Source organism: Channa argus, chromosome 10, assembly GCF_033026475.1.
Source record: "Channa argus isolate prfri chromosome 10, Channa argus male v1.0, whole genome shotgun sequence".
In the NCBI taxonomy this organism is placed as follows: domain Eukaryota; kingdom Metazoa; phylum Chordata; class Actinopteri; order Anabantiformes; family Channidae; genus Channa; species Channa argus.
Window position 1 is genome coordinate 2,780,432 of NC_090206.1, and position 16,708 is coordinate 2,797,139.

The following is a 16,708-nucleotide window of genomic DNA, read 5'->3' on the forward strand; positions in this document are numbered from 1 at the left end:
GACTGTACAGGTAAGTTTCAGTGTTCATTGTTCCACCGATGTGAGTAACCACCAAACAAACCAGTTTTAGATTGAGTTTCATTTATTTGAGACCCAAACACACTACAAAGCTGTGAGCTGTTATCCACAGACATGTAAGGCTGCTGACATTGTTTCAATTACAACATCCCATGTAGAGACCCAACGGCAATGTGTATCTGAAACCTATTGTGTCAGGGCTCTTTAATCTGAGTGTTATGATGTGCTAGTTTAAATTCAACTTTTGTTCATTTTAGATTTTTTTTTTTTTTTGTAGGACTAGTGTTTAGACAGGACTTTAACCTCTGGCTTGTTTTGTTACTATTCATTTGCATGTACTCCCTAAACAGGAACCACGCGAAACAAGTTGGTGGAATTGATGAAGCCACTTTACCGTTGAAATATGAACCAGATGATTGGTTCACATCAAAAAGAAATCGCTTTATTAAACAGGTCATTTCAAATGAGCAACAACACAAAGAGTCATATGTTAACAATATACAAATGCAACAGGATTAAAGATATTTTAAGTTTCATTTCTGTATAAAATACATTATGCATATTTGACATAACCAATTGAGAGGCATGACTTGGCATTGCCAGTTCAAAAAACAAGCAAATACACAAATTGACACATCGTGGTCTTGGCTATGAAGTAACAGTGACACTGTTTAAGTAGTGTCATTTAGTCAAAACTTGCACGAAGCAGCAACAAAATGGCAACAGAGTCACATTGTACTGAGATGAGAGACGCTAGCAGTTTGTGAAAAAGCTCTTTACAGAAACATTTAAAGTATATAAAAACACAAGCAATAATTCTGAAATCTACTGTACTAACAGGAACAGCAGCAACACTGAATAATAAATAAGAGGGGGGGGGGGGGGGGGTTAGTCAGGCAGTCGTCAAAGGCTGTGTGTTGTCTGCCTCCATAAAGTCATCCGGACTAACATAAATCTCAGCTGGAATAACAAAGGTATGATCCCTCACTAGCCTCCCACCTGTCACTGAAACACTGAGAACCGTGTTGGACCAAGGAAGGAGAAGTTTAATGTAAACAGTTTACCTCCAACTTTTTAGGATTTTCTGGGCTGAGTTATTCTTGCGACACTAACTGCAAATGACAAAATAACGTGTGGAAAATGTGAAATATTTTAAGAAGGTGCTCCGTAGCCCACGACGCCCTTTGTTATAATTCTGTAAACATGCATCTCATTCCTCACTAACTACAGGACAAACACTGTGTAGCCTGGTTAGCATCTGTAATGCTACTGCTGCACTTCTATGTGTCACAGATGCTGATTTAAAAAAAATTTTACTTTTTACATTTTACTGAAATGACAAAGACTGAGTAGGTCCTGTGACCAGGGTGTCACAGGAGCGTAACTGACGTATTCTGTGTGTACATAAAATATTTGTGTGGCCCTCGTGCATCTACATAACCAGTGTAGAGTATTAAACAACCCTTACACACTCAACATTAGTAATAAGTAATTTCTTACTGTAGGAATAAGAGAGGGATTTTGAACACAAGCACTGTTGCTATCATCCGTCGTTATCACCATTTAATCACCCTTATGTAAGATGCTGAGGAGAAGCAGTAACAAGTACTAGTGGACATTAAGGAAATGGAAGGACAAGTGCAGAGTTCAATTGTACCTTTAAATAGTAATTGTGCTGGTTTTCAAAAACAAAAACTTTGATTTCTAAATCCTGTGAATATCCTTGAATGAGTTTTCTACTTCCTGCTGTGTGTGCATCATTAGCTGTTGTTCCTTTCTTCATTTTTCAACACTGTGCTGTGTTTACCGTATTTAGCTGTGATGACTGTGACAGATCCAATAGCTTGAATGGAGAAGTTCTACGAGCAGCCGTTTGGAGTTGGCCCTGTTTTCAGCCATCACGGTCCTGAATTTCAGCTGACTACAGCTAAAACATCCTGAAAAGCTGCGTATCTTCAGCACTGTTTGCACTGAGTTTTAGTGTTATGACAGTGTTTTTAACCCCATGCATTTCAAAAACTCCTGTATTTCTACTGACTACGCTTCTAAATGATTTGTTTTTCAGGTTCATTTTCCTGAAAAAAAAAAAAAAAAGGTTTTGATTAGAGCTTTTTTTTTTTTGAATTCTTCTGTGCATTTTCATCGGTTAAAACGCTGCACACACTGAGGACACGGGGAATAATCCCATCTAAGAACTTAGACATGTTTAAGCTTAGTTAATGGTTATTAAAGGGCACATGATGTTAAGAATTAGCGTCCGGTCTTTCAGACTGGGACTGTGAGGAGGAGCTTCTCAGACATTCTCCTTACTTTCGTTTGCTCTTGGTGTCTGTGTTCTGGAAGACACTGGAGGCAGACATGAGGTTCTCAATGTACTGACCAAGAACCTGGTTCTCCGATTTCAGTTTCAGGTTCTCCTCTTTGACAGCGTCCACCCGGGCAGACAGGTCTGAGCACACAAACAGGTACATTTCACAACAAGTATGCAACACTTTCCTGCAGCCTTAAACTTCATCTGTAAGCATTGTCACAGATTCGCCTTTTATTCATCACGTGCTTTGAAAACCAGTTCCTGGAAGTCAGTTTCAATGGAACCTGAATGACACTGCAAATAATCCAGATCCTCTATTGTTGATTTATGCTATGAATGTGTTTTGCTGCTTTTTTATATGTGCTTTAAACAGATGTTAGCAAAGTCTTGGGGAGTTTGCTTCAAGTTTAACTGCATTTCCCAGAGACGTTTGGACAACTACACAGAATGTTGCACACAATATGCAAATAAATATATAAATAAATGTTGAAATGAAAGAATAAAATATATACTGAAATAAACATGGCAATACATTTACATTTATTTGTTTCTGCTTTTGAATTTTTTTTTAAACACCTTAAGGTTTATTTATGGCTTTCTGTATCTGTAGTGCATTGCTGTTTACTCACGATTCTCCGCAACAAATGTGTTTGTGGCCTCTGGGATATGAATGCAGAAACTTTTAATGTTAACTCTTTATTTATTATTCGTCTTATTCAGTTGTGATGTGATGGAGGTTTGATCCTTTCAACTATATCAGTGAAGAACAAAATGGCAAAGCATTTCTGCAAAGTTCCAGAAACAGTTATATGCAGAAAGAACTTAACTGAAAAACATCTCTACCACTGAATAGTGACTCCGATAAAATGTGCCCACTGTGCCAGAAGCATTACTGTTTAACTGTCAGAGGACATTTATGGCTGGCAACACAGATAATGAGGAAGCAGTTGTTAACCCGGTGGTCTATAATGCATCTGTGAATGATTTACCAGTTCCCTTTCTGTAACAATTAATATGTATATTGAGTGTATGAATATTCATGACAGAATGAGAAACTGACCGGGTTTAAATGCACTTAAATAACCCAAATACACTAAACGCTTTCCAGTAGGTAATTTCCTATCTGCTATGTAAACGAAACCTGTTTTTTGCAATTTGGGAGGAGGATAAAGAAAGATTTGCTCAGGTAGATTTATCCTGGAGAACACTGATTCCTCTACCATGTATCTTTGTAACCAAGTTTCTAACCAGCTCTTTTAGAAGAGCATGTATGCAGAAAAAAAAACACAGACAAAGTAGTGAAGCGGTGTAACTGAATGAAAGGGGTCAGAGATCATCACACTGATGCCTTTTCATATGTAAACGTGAAACAAATAGAAAGTGGCCTGTAGGAGTCTGCATGTCAGGTAAGACTTGGGTTTAGCCTCGTTATCTTCACTCCTGCTTCAACAACCATCTTAAAGATGGAGCTGCCCAGTGGATGAGGGACAGCTATGTTGTCCTTCCCCCGTCAGTCTTTGGATACAGCCTTAAAGACCCCGGCTGACATCCTCTCACTGTTTAGATTTACTAGATTGACAGTTTGACAGCTCGTCTTTGTAGACTGCAACCCAACATGTGTGTGTGTTTGTGTTCCGTACCCTCTAAAGTGTGTTGGAGCTCCAGCACCTGGTTGATGAGCCTGGTCTTCTCTTCCAGCTCAACCTGGTTCTCCAAGTCACCTGCAGTCAAAACCACCACACGAATTGACTGACTGACTGTCGTGTACGCAGTCTCAAATAAGTGTGAACGTGTCTGATGTCTCACCATCGTCTGAGCTCATGGTGAAATACTCGTCTTCCTTTTTGGAATGCAGGGCTGCGGCTCTCGGGGACACTGGGAAGTTTAGGACATATGTATCAGGCTATGAGCAGGCAGATTCAGAATAATATTTGCAAGTGCGAGTAGGAGCTAATCAGATCGCCAAGAAATAAATAAAGTCATCCACCACTTGTATGTGTGTGTAATAAAAATATAATTTAAGACCGTCCCACGCTTACGACATAGAAGTGATGCATCGTTAACGTTATACCGTCATTCCAATATAAAACACAATGGGACCTAATCAGGAAGAGCAAGGACAACAAGAGCGAGGTCAAAGAGCATAGATATAAAAAGGTTTTTATGTCTTTTACTGGTGAACGAGTACTGGCAGGTTAGAAAAGACCAGCTATCCGTCAAGCCGGGCGAGGCCTGCGGCTAGCGCTAATAAGCTAGCTGTTAGCATGCTAACACAGATACCCAAATCACACGTACAGTCAGGGAACAGACAGTTAGCAAGTTGCGACACGTACCTTCCAACGCGAAAAACTACAGCACTGCACTAAGGTTTAATGTAGGATGTCAACGGGATTTTTTTTGTTGCTTGTATGTTTATGTTCCACAGCTACAACGTTACACCAGCTGTGTTCAGGGCGACGTAACGTTCCAGACGCTGGTGACTGGTGACGTCATCTTCTTCCACGTTATTTGGCCACACAACACGGGTGATGTGTACAAAGACTGAGACGCAGGCTCCTCTGTGTGACATGTGCCAGGATTGTGATGGGAAGACGGGGGGAGGACTATGAAGAGCTGATGAATGAGGTAGATAAAAAAAAAAAGAACGAAGAAGAAGAAGAGGTAACTGGTGTCGAACAGGAAGTAGCAAAGATTAGTGAAGAGTTTAGTGAGAAGGGCATTGAAGAGGATGAAGAGTGGAAAAGCAGTTGGCATAGTAAGAAGATGCTGAGGACTGGAGGAGAAGTGTACTGGTGCTGATTTGTAAGAACAAGGGAGATGTGCAGAGCTGTGGCAACTACAGAGGAATAAAGTTGTGGGAAAGAGTAGTGGAAGCTCAGCTAAGGGCAGAGGTGAACATTTGTGAACAGCAATATGGTTTCATGCCTAGAAAGAGTACAACAGATGCAGTATTTGCTTTGAGGAAGCTGATGACGGTGTCTGTAGATGACATTGTGATTTGTAGTGAGAGCAGGGAGCAGTTGGAGGAAAATCTAGAGAGGTGGAGGTCTGCTCTGGAAAACAGAGGAATGAAGCTTAGCCGCAGTAAGACAGAATACATGTGTGTGAATGAGAGGGACCCAGGTGGAACAGTGAGGTTACAGGGAGCAGAGGTGAAGAAGGTGCAGGACTTTAAGTACTTAGGGTCAACGGTTCAGAGCAACTGAGAGTGTGGAAAAGAGGTGAAGAGGTGAGTGCAGGCAGGTTGGAACGGGTGGAGAAAAGTGTCAGGTGTGTTGTGTGATAAAAGAGTTTCAGCAAGAATGAAAGGAAAGGTGTTCAAGACGTTGATGAGACCAGAGATGTTGTTCGGCTTAGAGACAGTGGCACTGAAGAAAAGACAGGAGGCAGAGCTGGAGGTAGCAGAGCTTGAGATGTTGAGGTTCTCTTTGGGAGAGACGAGGATGGACAGGATCAGGAATGAGGACATCAGAGGAACAGCTCATGTTAGATGTGTTGGAGATAAAGTCAGAGAGGCCAGATTGAGGTGGTTTGGACATGTTCAGAGGAGAAACTGTGAATATATCGGTAGAAGGATGCTGAGGTTGGAGCTGCCAGGCAGGAGGTCTAGAGGAAGAACAAAGAGGAGATTTATGGATGTAGTGAGGGAGGACATGAAGTTAATTGGTGTGAGAGAAGAGGATGGAGAGGACAGAGTTAGATGGAGGCACATGATTCGCTGTGGTGACCCCTGAAAGGGAACAGCCGAAAGGAAAAGAAGAAAAGTAGCCTGTTTCGTTACAGAATCAATAATTTCTTGCAATCTGGTATTTTAAAGGTGGGGGAGATGAGTATTGAGCCAGAAGTTGTTTGTTTTTTTTTAATATCAATATCTTTAACGCCTCCTTCTACCCTCCTCAATTACCTATATGACTAAGTAAAGCATGTTTTCACTAATTGTTTAAAACTGAAATCTCTCAATGACTAAGTGTTAACATATCTCAAGGACACAAACTGAAGTTGTACATCCAAAGGTCTGAATACTTCAGCGCAGCCACTCTGAGCCTCCTGCAGCTACACATTGAACTGTGATACACTGTGTACAGAGGTGGTATAAGTATACAAACACTCAAGTTAATGTTCAAGTATTGTCCTAAATGAATTCTCCACTACGAGGACCATGTTAAATTACTGGGGAGATTACGTACTTTTTACTTTAGGCCACAGCCACCTGGGGCACGAACCTGCAACCTTCTAGCTGTGAGGCGGCAGCGCAAACCAGTATCATGCTACTAATAAATGATTTTGAATTGTTTTTTACACATCCTCTCAAGTTCAGGTGGTTCTGAACTGCACAGTTCATGTGCTGTTCCTTGGACATTTGTCATCATCTGAAACTGTGGATTCATCACAACAGAATACAAAGAAGCATTTCATGACAAAAATGATTCTGATGCAAGGAAACAAGTTGCTCCTTTGTTCCATTGAAAGTCATTGTCAGTGCTCTGACATATGATAACTGATAATATGACTTGGGTCTTACCAACCATAACCACAACCCTCTGACAATGGTCCAACCACATGTTCACCTATCAGCCATAACATTAATACTACCAACTGGTTCTAATATAAAAATGTTTTTATTCAAAAATTAACCAAATTAATAAATGCTGATGTGTCATTATCGATGAATCACCTGTCAGCATATAAAGTGTTTTTTCCCTTCATTTTTAATTCATTACTGTACGTGTTTTACCATAATCTTCACTGTAATTGTCTTAGTCGAGTACTTTTACTTACTGTAGATAATCTGCTTAGTACTTATACCTGAGTTAAAGATTTGAAGTGGTTCTTGTAGTGGAGACATTTTTTACACTAATCCTTGCACATTTCCTTGAGTAGTGAGTTTGTGTACTTGTACCACCTCTGTATGGGGCTGTGTAGCTGCAGACTGCTCAGAGTGACCTTGCTGACCCTGGTCCTCCGTGACTTTATTGAGACCACCAGTACTAATGTTGTAGCTGATCAGTGTAGATGGTTCCTACTGTCCTACTTTTCTAATAGTCAGCTGTTTTCAGTCAGTAATACATGAAGTAATACATGAAGTTTCAGAACCAGTTGATGGAAGATTGTCAGTAGACCCTCCTATAATAGTTAATACTCATCTAAATTTATATAAAGATATAAAAATCTTAAAGCTTAAAAAGAAAATTCTTAAATGATAAAAACAAATTAAAGAGCTTAAACTTATCTACAGTAGTAAAACCTTTAAAATGAAAGTATTCAATCTTATCTATTTATTTAAAAGAATTAAAGAGAAAGACTTATCTAAATAGAAAAATGAATGAATGTTTTTTTTTCTTTTTTGAATAAAGAGAAAAGTATTAAAACTCTATATATTAAGAGAAGTAAAACAACTCAAACTAAAATAGGTACAAGTAGGTAAAACTTTACACCTACACATTTTATATATTTATTTTATGTTTTGGAAAACAAACCAGAAGAAAGAAGAAAGGAAAGTTTTGGAATTTGTGTGTATGTGTGTTGTGTCAGCAGGCAACCACGACATAAAGATCTCCGCCACATCGTCAACTACTGAGCCTGGGAGACCACCAGAATGGGGACTATAGGGTCTGGGCCACAGGGGCAGGGGCATGACATAATCTGCCATGGGCTCATGAAGCTCCCATCTCTGGTCCTCCTGCTGACTCTCTTCTTCCTGGAAGAGGAGGAGAAGAAGAAGGTCAGACAGGCTCAGCTGCAGCCTGTAGACAGATGTGGTTGTACAACAGAAATGTGTGTGTGACCACGGAGCTCGGAGAGAACAGCTGAGGAGCAGCACTGACCTCCTGCTGGACACCATCCAGCCTGGCCTGTGGAGCAGAGGGGTTGGGCTGGGGGCTGGAGCTCCGCTCTAAGAGGATGTCAGCGTCCTCATGGTGACGTCTCTGTGGAGCCTCATCGAGGTCTCTGGTGCTGCTGACCTGCTCCCCCTGTCTCTTCCTGCTCTCAGCTGCCTGTTAGAGACATGGACACAGGGAGAAAGTCAAGGAGCAGCTCACAAATCTCCTTTAACTACAACGTCCACTTGAAGTGATTCTAGATTTAGGAAACTGCTGTATGGTTTTGTTTGGAAATACACAGCACTTGATTGGACAAAGACTGGGGTCTGGTTTTATCCAGCAGCAGGCTTTTGGGTCTTTTGGGTTGTTTCAACTAGTCCTAAACTAGTCCTAAACTAGTCCTAAACTGCATCCTTGTTTGTTCTGGAGGGATTTTTTTAGAGTCCCAGCAGATTTGCTGAGCATCAACACTGTGTCACACTCACATCAAGCAGACGTCATCACAAACAAACATCTCTCTGATAACCTGAGGATTTTCTGCAGCTTCAACGCTGCCACTTGTTAAGTCCTGCTTGTCCCAGGAAGTATTTACAACTAAATAGGTACAATTACCACAGGTGCTAATAACCATGTACCTGCTGTACTAAGTGGAGAGGAGCCTCTTACTTTTTACTCCACTAAATGTACTGTGAAAGTATTTCAGTTACTAGCTACTTGTGCACAGGTGCAGATTGTTGCAAGCAAATTGAATGAACTAATAAATGATGATGGATTATTAGGGAGGAAGAAGCTGTCATTACATGAAGTGATTCAAATCAGCTGTTTGCACATGAATTCATCAATACTGCAGTATGATAGTATCCTTTTACATCATGATTACTTTTTCTTTTGCTTTATTGAAGTATTTGTCTGTGCTAATACTTTGTACTTTTCCTGAACTTAATTTCTGAGCCACATGTGGAACGACTGCTGACCTGACTTCATGTTATTAACATCAATTTTAATAGTTTTTAAAATACTTTGTATAACTGACTCAGTCAGGTGCACAGAGACATGTATTTCTTGGTGGAGTACTTGTACTTTATAACTGAAGTACATTTTAGAGCATGTACTTAGTACTTTAACTCGAGTAAAGAATTTGAAGTTGTACTTCAAACTTCAAAATCACAAACATTAAATGTGACACAAGCTCATGAGGGTTGAGGTTTCTGCCATCCTACATTACATTTGAAGAGTTGGAGTCATTTCAACTGGTCACAAGCTGAACAAATGGAGGAGGAACCAGACTTTGACTGTGTGCATCCCAGACAGCTCCAGAAAGGCTCTGACCTTGTTGCTGCTGGTGACCTCCTGGCTCCTGCTGGACTCCCTCCTCCAGTAGATGTGGTCATGGAGGTGAGACGGCACATCACACATCTGAAAGGATTCACACACACGCACACACCCAGTTCAAGTTGTTGACTGAAGAGCAGCAGTTTAAAAAAAATGTCCACACTCCTCTTTTTCAGATTTCCACCCAAGATTCACAAATTACAGACTTCAATTTTTTTTTCTGTTACTGATTAAAATCTAATGACAATTTCAACTCCTCAAAGCTTCAAGTTAGTTGAAGCTTCGAGTAAAAGGCCTTGACAAACTGTCTTTGTAGGACTTCAACCTGCTTTTATTCTCACATTGTCCATGATGAAACGCTGACTGATGATCTATTGTCGGCGGGGTCTTTGTTCACTTTCAAATACTTCACAACTTTGTCAGAAAGCGTCGAAAGTCTCTCTTAAAAGTCGCACAGTAAAACGGCGAATGTTCATCTGTTTTTCTTCAATTTGTGGGTTCCCATAGCAACCAGAAATGTCTGCCATCCCAACGCAAACAGCGTCGTACGTCAGAACGTCGACAAGCAGCTTGACTGATTGATATCAGATATGATCAATAACATTGGACTTGATTCACCAGGGGATGAATTTACAGTCAGACTTGAACACGTTTACAGTAAGACACAGTTAGAATATAAAGGAAAGTCAATAATAATAATAGTTCTGGATCACAGTCCTGTCTCCATCCTTCTCTCCGTCACTGATGCTCCGGTCACAGTTGAGTCGTCAGGAGACTTTTGCAGGTGACAGAGAGAAGAATCGGAGTTGAGGTCCGACGGTGGACTGGGATGTGGATTTGCTGCACCAGCAGGATCGTCACCAATATGAAGGCGACAGTGGGCAGAATCCAGAAGCAACAAAGAGGAGTGTAGTCAAACCAGACCGACAGGCAAGTTACAGACTTGGGGCTGGAAGAAATCAGGACACTTGAAGCACACGAGCTTTTAAAGCTGAAGTATCACAGCAAGATGTTTCAAAGTCTCACTTCACCGTGGAAATAAAAAATAATCACGTCACCACTTCAATTAAAGCTTCATAACAACCGACTCATATCAGAGGTGTCACATTGATTTTGAAAATCACACTTTCTGCTCATTGAAAGGTGCAGAGTCTATTTCAAAATGATCTGATTTCATAGTACAGACCTTAATGAACAGACTTAATCATAATAATAACAGGTATAGGCAAACAAATAAGACAAATAATCTTGTATTCTGATTACGTGTTTCATCATTTATTTTGCTCATTCACGTTTTACCAATGATGTCACATTTCTAATTGTCAAATGCTTCAAAACACTGAACCATTTTCAAACCAACAGCTTCTAGTTCAGGCTCCCTGGTACATTCAGGTTTTCAGGCTGGTAAACTAGACGTGGCACGGTCTACAGGGCTTATCAGATGTTTTCCCCTCATAGTTTCCTTCGCCTCGATCTGTAGATAGTTCAGAACAACTTCACTTTCTTATATGTCGATCCACTGCAGGCACAAGATATAGATAATCTAATATGACCCAATAAGATGTTACACTTTTGTTTTGTTTTCTCTGACACACTTCAAATAATCTTTTTGACACCTGAGCCACCTCTCACTAAATACACAACCTCCACACTTTTTATTAATGTTATGAAAAATGATGTAACAGACGATTGTACACATTTCGACATTTAACATTACATTGTGTTTTTCTGGCAGCTCCACAAACAGTGATCCTCGGATAGGACTGGACATTTGGCCACGACAGTCTCGTTTTAAGACTCTGGGATTTGAAAAAGAAGAAGTGTTTGATTACAAGTGTTCTTTTTAATTCATAACTGTATCAATTCCTTCATTATTTTCAGCCTTAAATCCCACGAGTCCTCTGCAGGTGCAGTCGCCTGCATATGTTTGATGCCCAACACTACAAAGTCACTGTAAATAGAGTGAAATAGTTAGTCGATTTCCAAAGGAATGGCCAGAAAGAGACGACTGACGGAATTTTATTGTCATTGTCATTCAGTAATTAATTAAAAATATATATTTAAAAGAATGGATTTGTCAGTGTTATGTCAGCTTTTCATTGTCTCAAGATTCAAGACTCTGTGGACATGATCGAATGATTGAAACATTGGGGGGAAACGATATTTGCTGAAAATGCTGGGTTAAAACTGAAAACTGCTGTGCACAAATGGATTTGGGTGAAACAGTGCGCTGTAGATCTTGAACACAGTTATTAGCCACGATATTGACACTACACGCGATAAATTGCGCACTGTCGCCTTCATCTTGGTGACCCAAATACCGATCCTGCTGGTGCAGCAAATCCACATCCCAGTCCACCGTCGGACCTCAACTCCGATTCTTCTCTCTGTCACCTGCAAAAGTCTCCTGACGACTCAACTGTGACCGGAGCATCAGTGACGGAGAGAAGGATGGAGACAGGACTGTGATCCAGAACTATTATTATTATTGACTTTCCTTTATATTCTAACTGTGTCTTACTGTAAACGTGTTCAAGTCTGACTGTAAATTCATCCCCTGGTGAATCAAGTCCAATGTTATTGATCATATCTGATATCAATCAGTCAAGCTGCTTGTCGACGTTCTGACGTACGACGCTGTTTGCGTTGGGATGGCAGACATTTCTGGTTGCTATGGGAACCCACAAATTGAAGAAAAACAGATGAACATTCGCCGTTTTACTGTGCGACTTTTAAGAGAGACTTTCGACGCTTTCTGACAAAGTTGTGAAGTATTTGAAAGTGAACAAAGACCCCGCCGACAATAGATCATCAGTCAGCGTTTCATCATGGACAATGTGAGAATAAAAGCAGGTTGAAGTCCTACAAAGACAGTTTGTCAAGGCCTTTTACTCGAAGCTTCAACTAACTTGAAGCTTTGAGGAGTTGAAATTGTCATTAGATTTTAATCAGTAACAGAAAAAAAAATTGAAGTCTGTAATTTGTGAATCTTGGGTGGAAATCTGAAAAAGAGGAGTGTGGACATTTTTTTTAAACTGCTGCTCTTCAGTCAACAACTTGAACTGGGTGTGTGCGTGTGTGTGAATCCTTTCAGATGTGTGATGTGCCGTCTCACCTCCATGACCACATCTACTGGAGGAGGGAGTCCAGCAGGAGCCAGGAGGTCACCAGCAGCAACAAGGTCAGAGCCTTTCTGGAGCTGTCTGGGATGCACACAGTCAAAGTCTGGTTCCTCCTCCATTTGTTCAGCTTGTGACCAGTTGAAATGACTCCAACTCTTCAAATGTAATGTAGGATGGCAGAAACCTCAACCCTCATGAGCTTGTGTCACATTTAATGTTTGTGATTTTGAAGTTTGAAGTACAACTTCAAATTCTTTACTCGAGTTAAAGTACTAAGTACATGCTCTCAAATGTACTTCAGTTATAAAGTACAAGTACTCCACCAAGAAATACATGTCTCTGTGCACCTGACTGAGTCAGTTATACAAAGTATTTTAAAAACTATTAAAATTGATGTTAATAACATGAAGTCAGGTCAGCAGTCGTTCCACATGTGGCTCAGAAATTAAGTTCAGGAAAAGTACAAAGTATTAGCACAGACAAATACTTCAATAAAGCAAAAGAAAAAGTAATCATGATGTAAAAGGATACTATCATACTGCAGTATTGATGAATTCATGTGCAAACAGCTGATTTGAATCACTTCATGTAATGACAGCTTCTTCCTCCCTAATAATCCATCATCATTTATTAGTTCATTCAATTTGCTTGCAACAATCTGCACCTGTGCACAAGTAGCTAGTAACTGAAATACTTTCACAGTACATTTAGTGGAGTAAAAAGTAAGAGGCTCCTCTCCACTTAGTACAGCAGGTACATGGTTATTAGCACCTGTGGTAATTGTACCTATTTAGTTGTAAATACTTCCTGGGACAAGCAGGACTTAACAAGTGGCAGCGTTGAAGCTGCAGAAAATCCTCAGGTTGTCAGAGAGATGTTTGTTTGTGATGACGTCTGCTTGATGTGAGTGTGACACAGTGTTGATGCTCAGCAAATCTGCTGGGACTCTAAAAAAATCCCTCCAGAACAAACAAGGATGCAGTTTAGGACTAGTTTAGGACTAGTTTAGGACTAGTTGAAACAACCCAAAAGACCCAAAAGCCTGCTGCTGGATAAAACCAGACCCCAGTCTTTGTCCAATCAAGTGCTGTGTATTTCCAAACAAAACCATACAGCAGTTTCCTAAATCTAGAATCACTTCAAGTGGACGTTGTAGTTAAAGGAGATTTGTGAGCTGCTCCTTGACTTTCTCCCTGTGTCCATGTCTCTAACAGGCAGCTGAGAGCAGGAAGAGACAGGGGGAGCAGGTCAGCAGCACCAGAGACCTCGATGAGGCTCCACAGAGACGTCACCATGAGGACGCTGACATCCTCTTAGAGCGGAGCTCCAGCCCCCAGCCCAACCCCTCTGCTCCACAGGCCAGGCTGGATGGTGTCCAGCAGGAGGTCAGTGCTGCTCCTCAGCTGTTCTCTCCGAGCTCCGTGGTCACACACACATTTCTGTTGTACAACCACATCTGTCTACAGGCTGCAGCTGAGCCTGTCTGACCTTCTTCTTCTCCTCCTCTTCCAGGAAGAAGAGAGTCAGCAGGAGGACCAGAGATGGGAGCTTCATGAGCCCATGGCAGATTATGTCATGCCCCTGCCCCTGTGGCCCAGACCCTATAGTCCCCATTCTGGTGCTCTCCCCCACTCAGTCGTTGACACTGTGGTGGAGATCTTTATGTCGTGGATGACTGATACTCCATACAACCCAGAAATGTGAAACTGCTGCAGGACACCACACACATTCACACACACAGGGCGACTGTGGTGCAGGAAGGTAGAGCGGTTGTCCACCAATCTCACAGTTGTTGGTTCAATCCCCGGCTCCTCTGGTCACATGTTGAAGTGTCCTTGAGCAAGACACTGAACCCAGACTTAGTTGCTCCCGGTGAGTGTTGGCCAGCTGCATAGCAGCTCCGTGTGTGTGTCAGTGTGAGTGTGAATAGGTGAATAAGAAGCAGTGTAAAGCGCTTTGAGTCCCAATAGGTAGAAAAGTGCTATATAAGTGCAGGACATTTACCATTTACACAAATTCCCAAACTTTTCTTTCTCCATTTCTTTAGTTTATGTCTTACCCCCGAAAAAAGAAAACTAAATAAAGTAAATATTTTTCTTAAGTGTAAAATTTTACCTACTTGCATCTTCTAAGTTTGATTAGCTTCAGTTGTTTTAATTCTTTCAGTACATAGATATGGTTTAATACTTTGTTTAAAAAAGAAAAAACAAACAATTCCTTTTTCCATTTAGTTTTTTTCTCCTTAATTCTTTTTAGTAGATATATATAGTTTAATACTTTAATTTGTAAGGTTTTACTACTTCAAATCTTTTAAGTATGTCAAAAGGTTTCAGCTCTTGTAGATATATTTTAATACTTTCATGCTTGTAATTCAGTTTAGGTTTTACGAATTTTAGTTGTTTTTTTTTTTGTTTCTAGTAGTTTCTCTTTAAATTAATGGTGAAGAGCTTTAGGAGGGTCTACTGACATCTTCCATGCACTGGCTCTGAAACTTCATGTGTAACTTTAATGACTGAAAACAGCTGACTGTTAGAAAAGTAGGACAGTAGGAACCATCTACACTGATCAGCTACAACATTAGTACTGGTGGTCTCAATAAAGTCACGGAGGACCAGGGTCAGCAAGGTCACTCTGAGCAGTCTGCAGCTACACAGCCCCACACAGATGTGGTACAAGTACACAAACTCACAACTCAAGGAAACGTGCAAGGATTAGTGTAAAAAATGTCTCCACTACAAGAACCACTTCAAATCTTTAACTCAGGTATAAGTACTAAGCAGATTATCTACAGTAAGTAAAAGTACTCCACTAAGACAATTGCAGTAAAACGTGTAATGAATTAAAAATGAAGGGTCAAAGGTCACTGCTGCCAAAGGTGAAGCTGATTTGAACTCTTTCTGTGCTGACAGGTGGTTAACACAATGATACAGCATTTACTAGTTTATCATAGTTGAATAAAAACTGATTATTTTCATATTAGAAGCAGTTGGTAGTATTAATGTTGTAATGTTGTAAGGGTAAGACCCTTCTAAAGACATATTCTACTCTCCAGTGTTGAGGACAGGTGAACTTGTTCCAACACAATCATTTGAGAACTAGATAAGAGTTTTCCTTCTGACACAGTCTGAGCTGTAGATATGTTTAAAGTCCAACAAAGTTGCTGACTTCCTGTGTTTGTATCCAGACTGAAAAAACAGTAGGTACCTTTGCAAACAAACACAGCATCATTTGATAGATAAGTATTATATTTGGCATTGGATGTCTTGAGGTTTGTTGGGTTGTGTCCTGTTGTTACTTTGTCTCTGCAGTCTTCCTCTGCAGTACAATCCGGCAAGAGCTCAAGAAACGCTCCCACCATCTTACCTGCATCACGTCCATCTCCCGTCCTCTGGTCCCGTCCTACCACTGCTTACCTGCAGAGGTCAGCGTCCTTCTTCATAACCACCAGTAAGTCCTGTGCTTTATGTCTTCCAACATTCTTCTCTGTTTTGGTCCAATACTCACCTGTCTTACTGTTTTAGCGCCTCTGTGCTGTCCTCCAGGACGTCCATCACATTAAAGGCAGCCTGGAGCGAGTCCGAACCTTCAAGTCACTTTCTATCCCACGGCCATTGCCAACAACCACAGGTTTAATGCTTCATCTGCACTATGCTAGAATATTTGTGCAATGCCGTGTGTAATTTTGCACTTTATCTTTTAGGGTATTTTAAACTATTGTGTCATGTGTTTAAAACACAATTCATATAAGTTAATTACAGCCCATTTGGAAGAAGAAACACACTGAAGTTGATGTTGCAAAGCTTCAAACGAGTCAGCAGAGAGGTGATAACATTGCATCACAGAGCTTTCAAGACTCTGTAGCCACATAACTGGCTTCCAGGGCAGTAATGGACATATACATTTGGTAGCATGTGTTAGTGTGTGTGTTCACAGCAATAAGTAGATGAAAAGTCCTTTTTTTTCTATTCGTGCCAAGTTAAAAAAAAACTTGTGGGCGACACTACTACATCCAATAGTTTGTAGCAGCAATAACATGAAGTAATCATTTCCTGTATAAGTCTGTCAGTCTCTCACTTTTCCCTAAATTTCATCGGAAAATCGAA

The 16,708-nt window shown here is 40.6% G+C and overlaps 1 protein-coding gene across 2 annotated transcripts; it reads right to left on the reverse strand.

Annotated features, from left to right (window-relative positions):
* Positions 1-64: 64 nt before the first annotated feature.
* Positions 65-4,907, reverse strand: scocb (short coiled-coil protein b). 2 transcript variants are annotated; one of them, XM_067518417.1, is made up of 5 exons: positions 4,663-4,907; positions 4,136-4,204; positions 3,970-4,050; positions 2,329-2,467; positions 65-2,093 (listed from the first exon to the last, which is right to left on the reverse strand). In XM_067518417.1, exons 2-5 carry the CDS (start codon positions 4,149-4,151, stop codon positions 1,946-1,948), a joined length of 384 nt encoding a protein of 127 aa, XP_067374518.1. In that variant the 5' UTR covers positions 4,152-4,204; positions 4,663-4,907; the 3' UTR covers positions 65-1,945. The 2 variants fall into 2 exon arrangements, with proteins under 2 accessions (XP_067374518.1, XP_067374519.1); XM_067518418.1 differs by having other exon boundaries at positions 65-2,467; positions 4,663-4,900.
* Between the last annotated feature and the right edge of the window lie 11,801 nt (positions 4,908-16,708).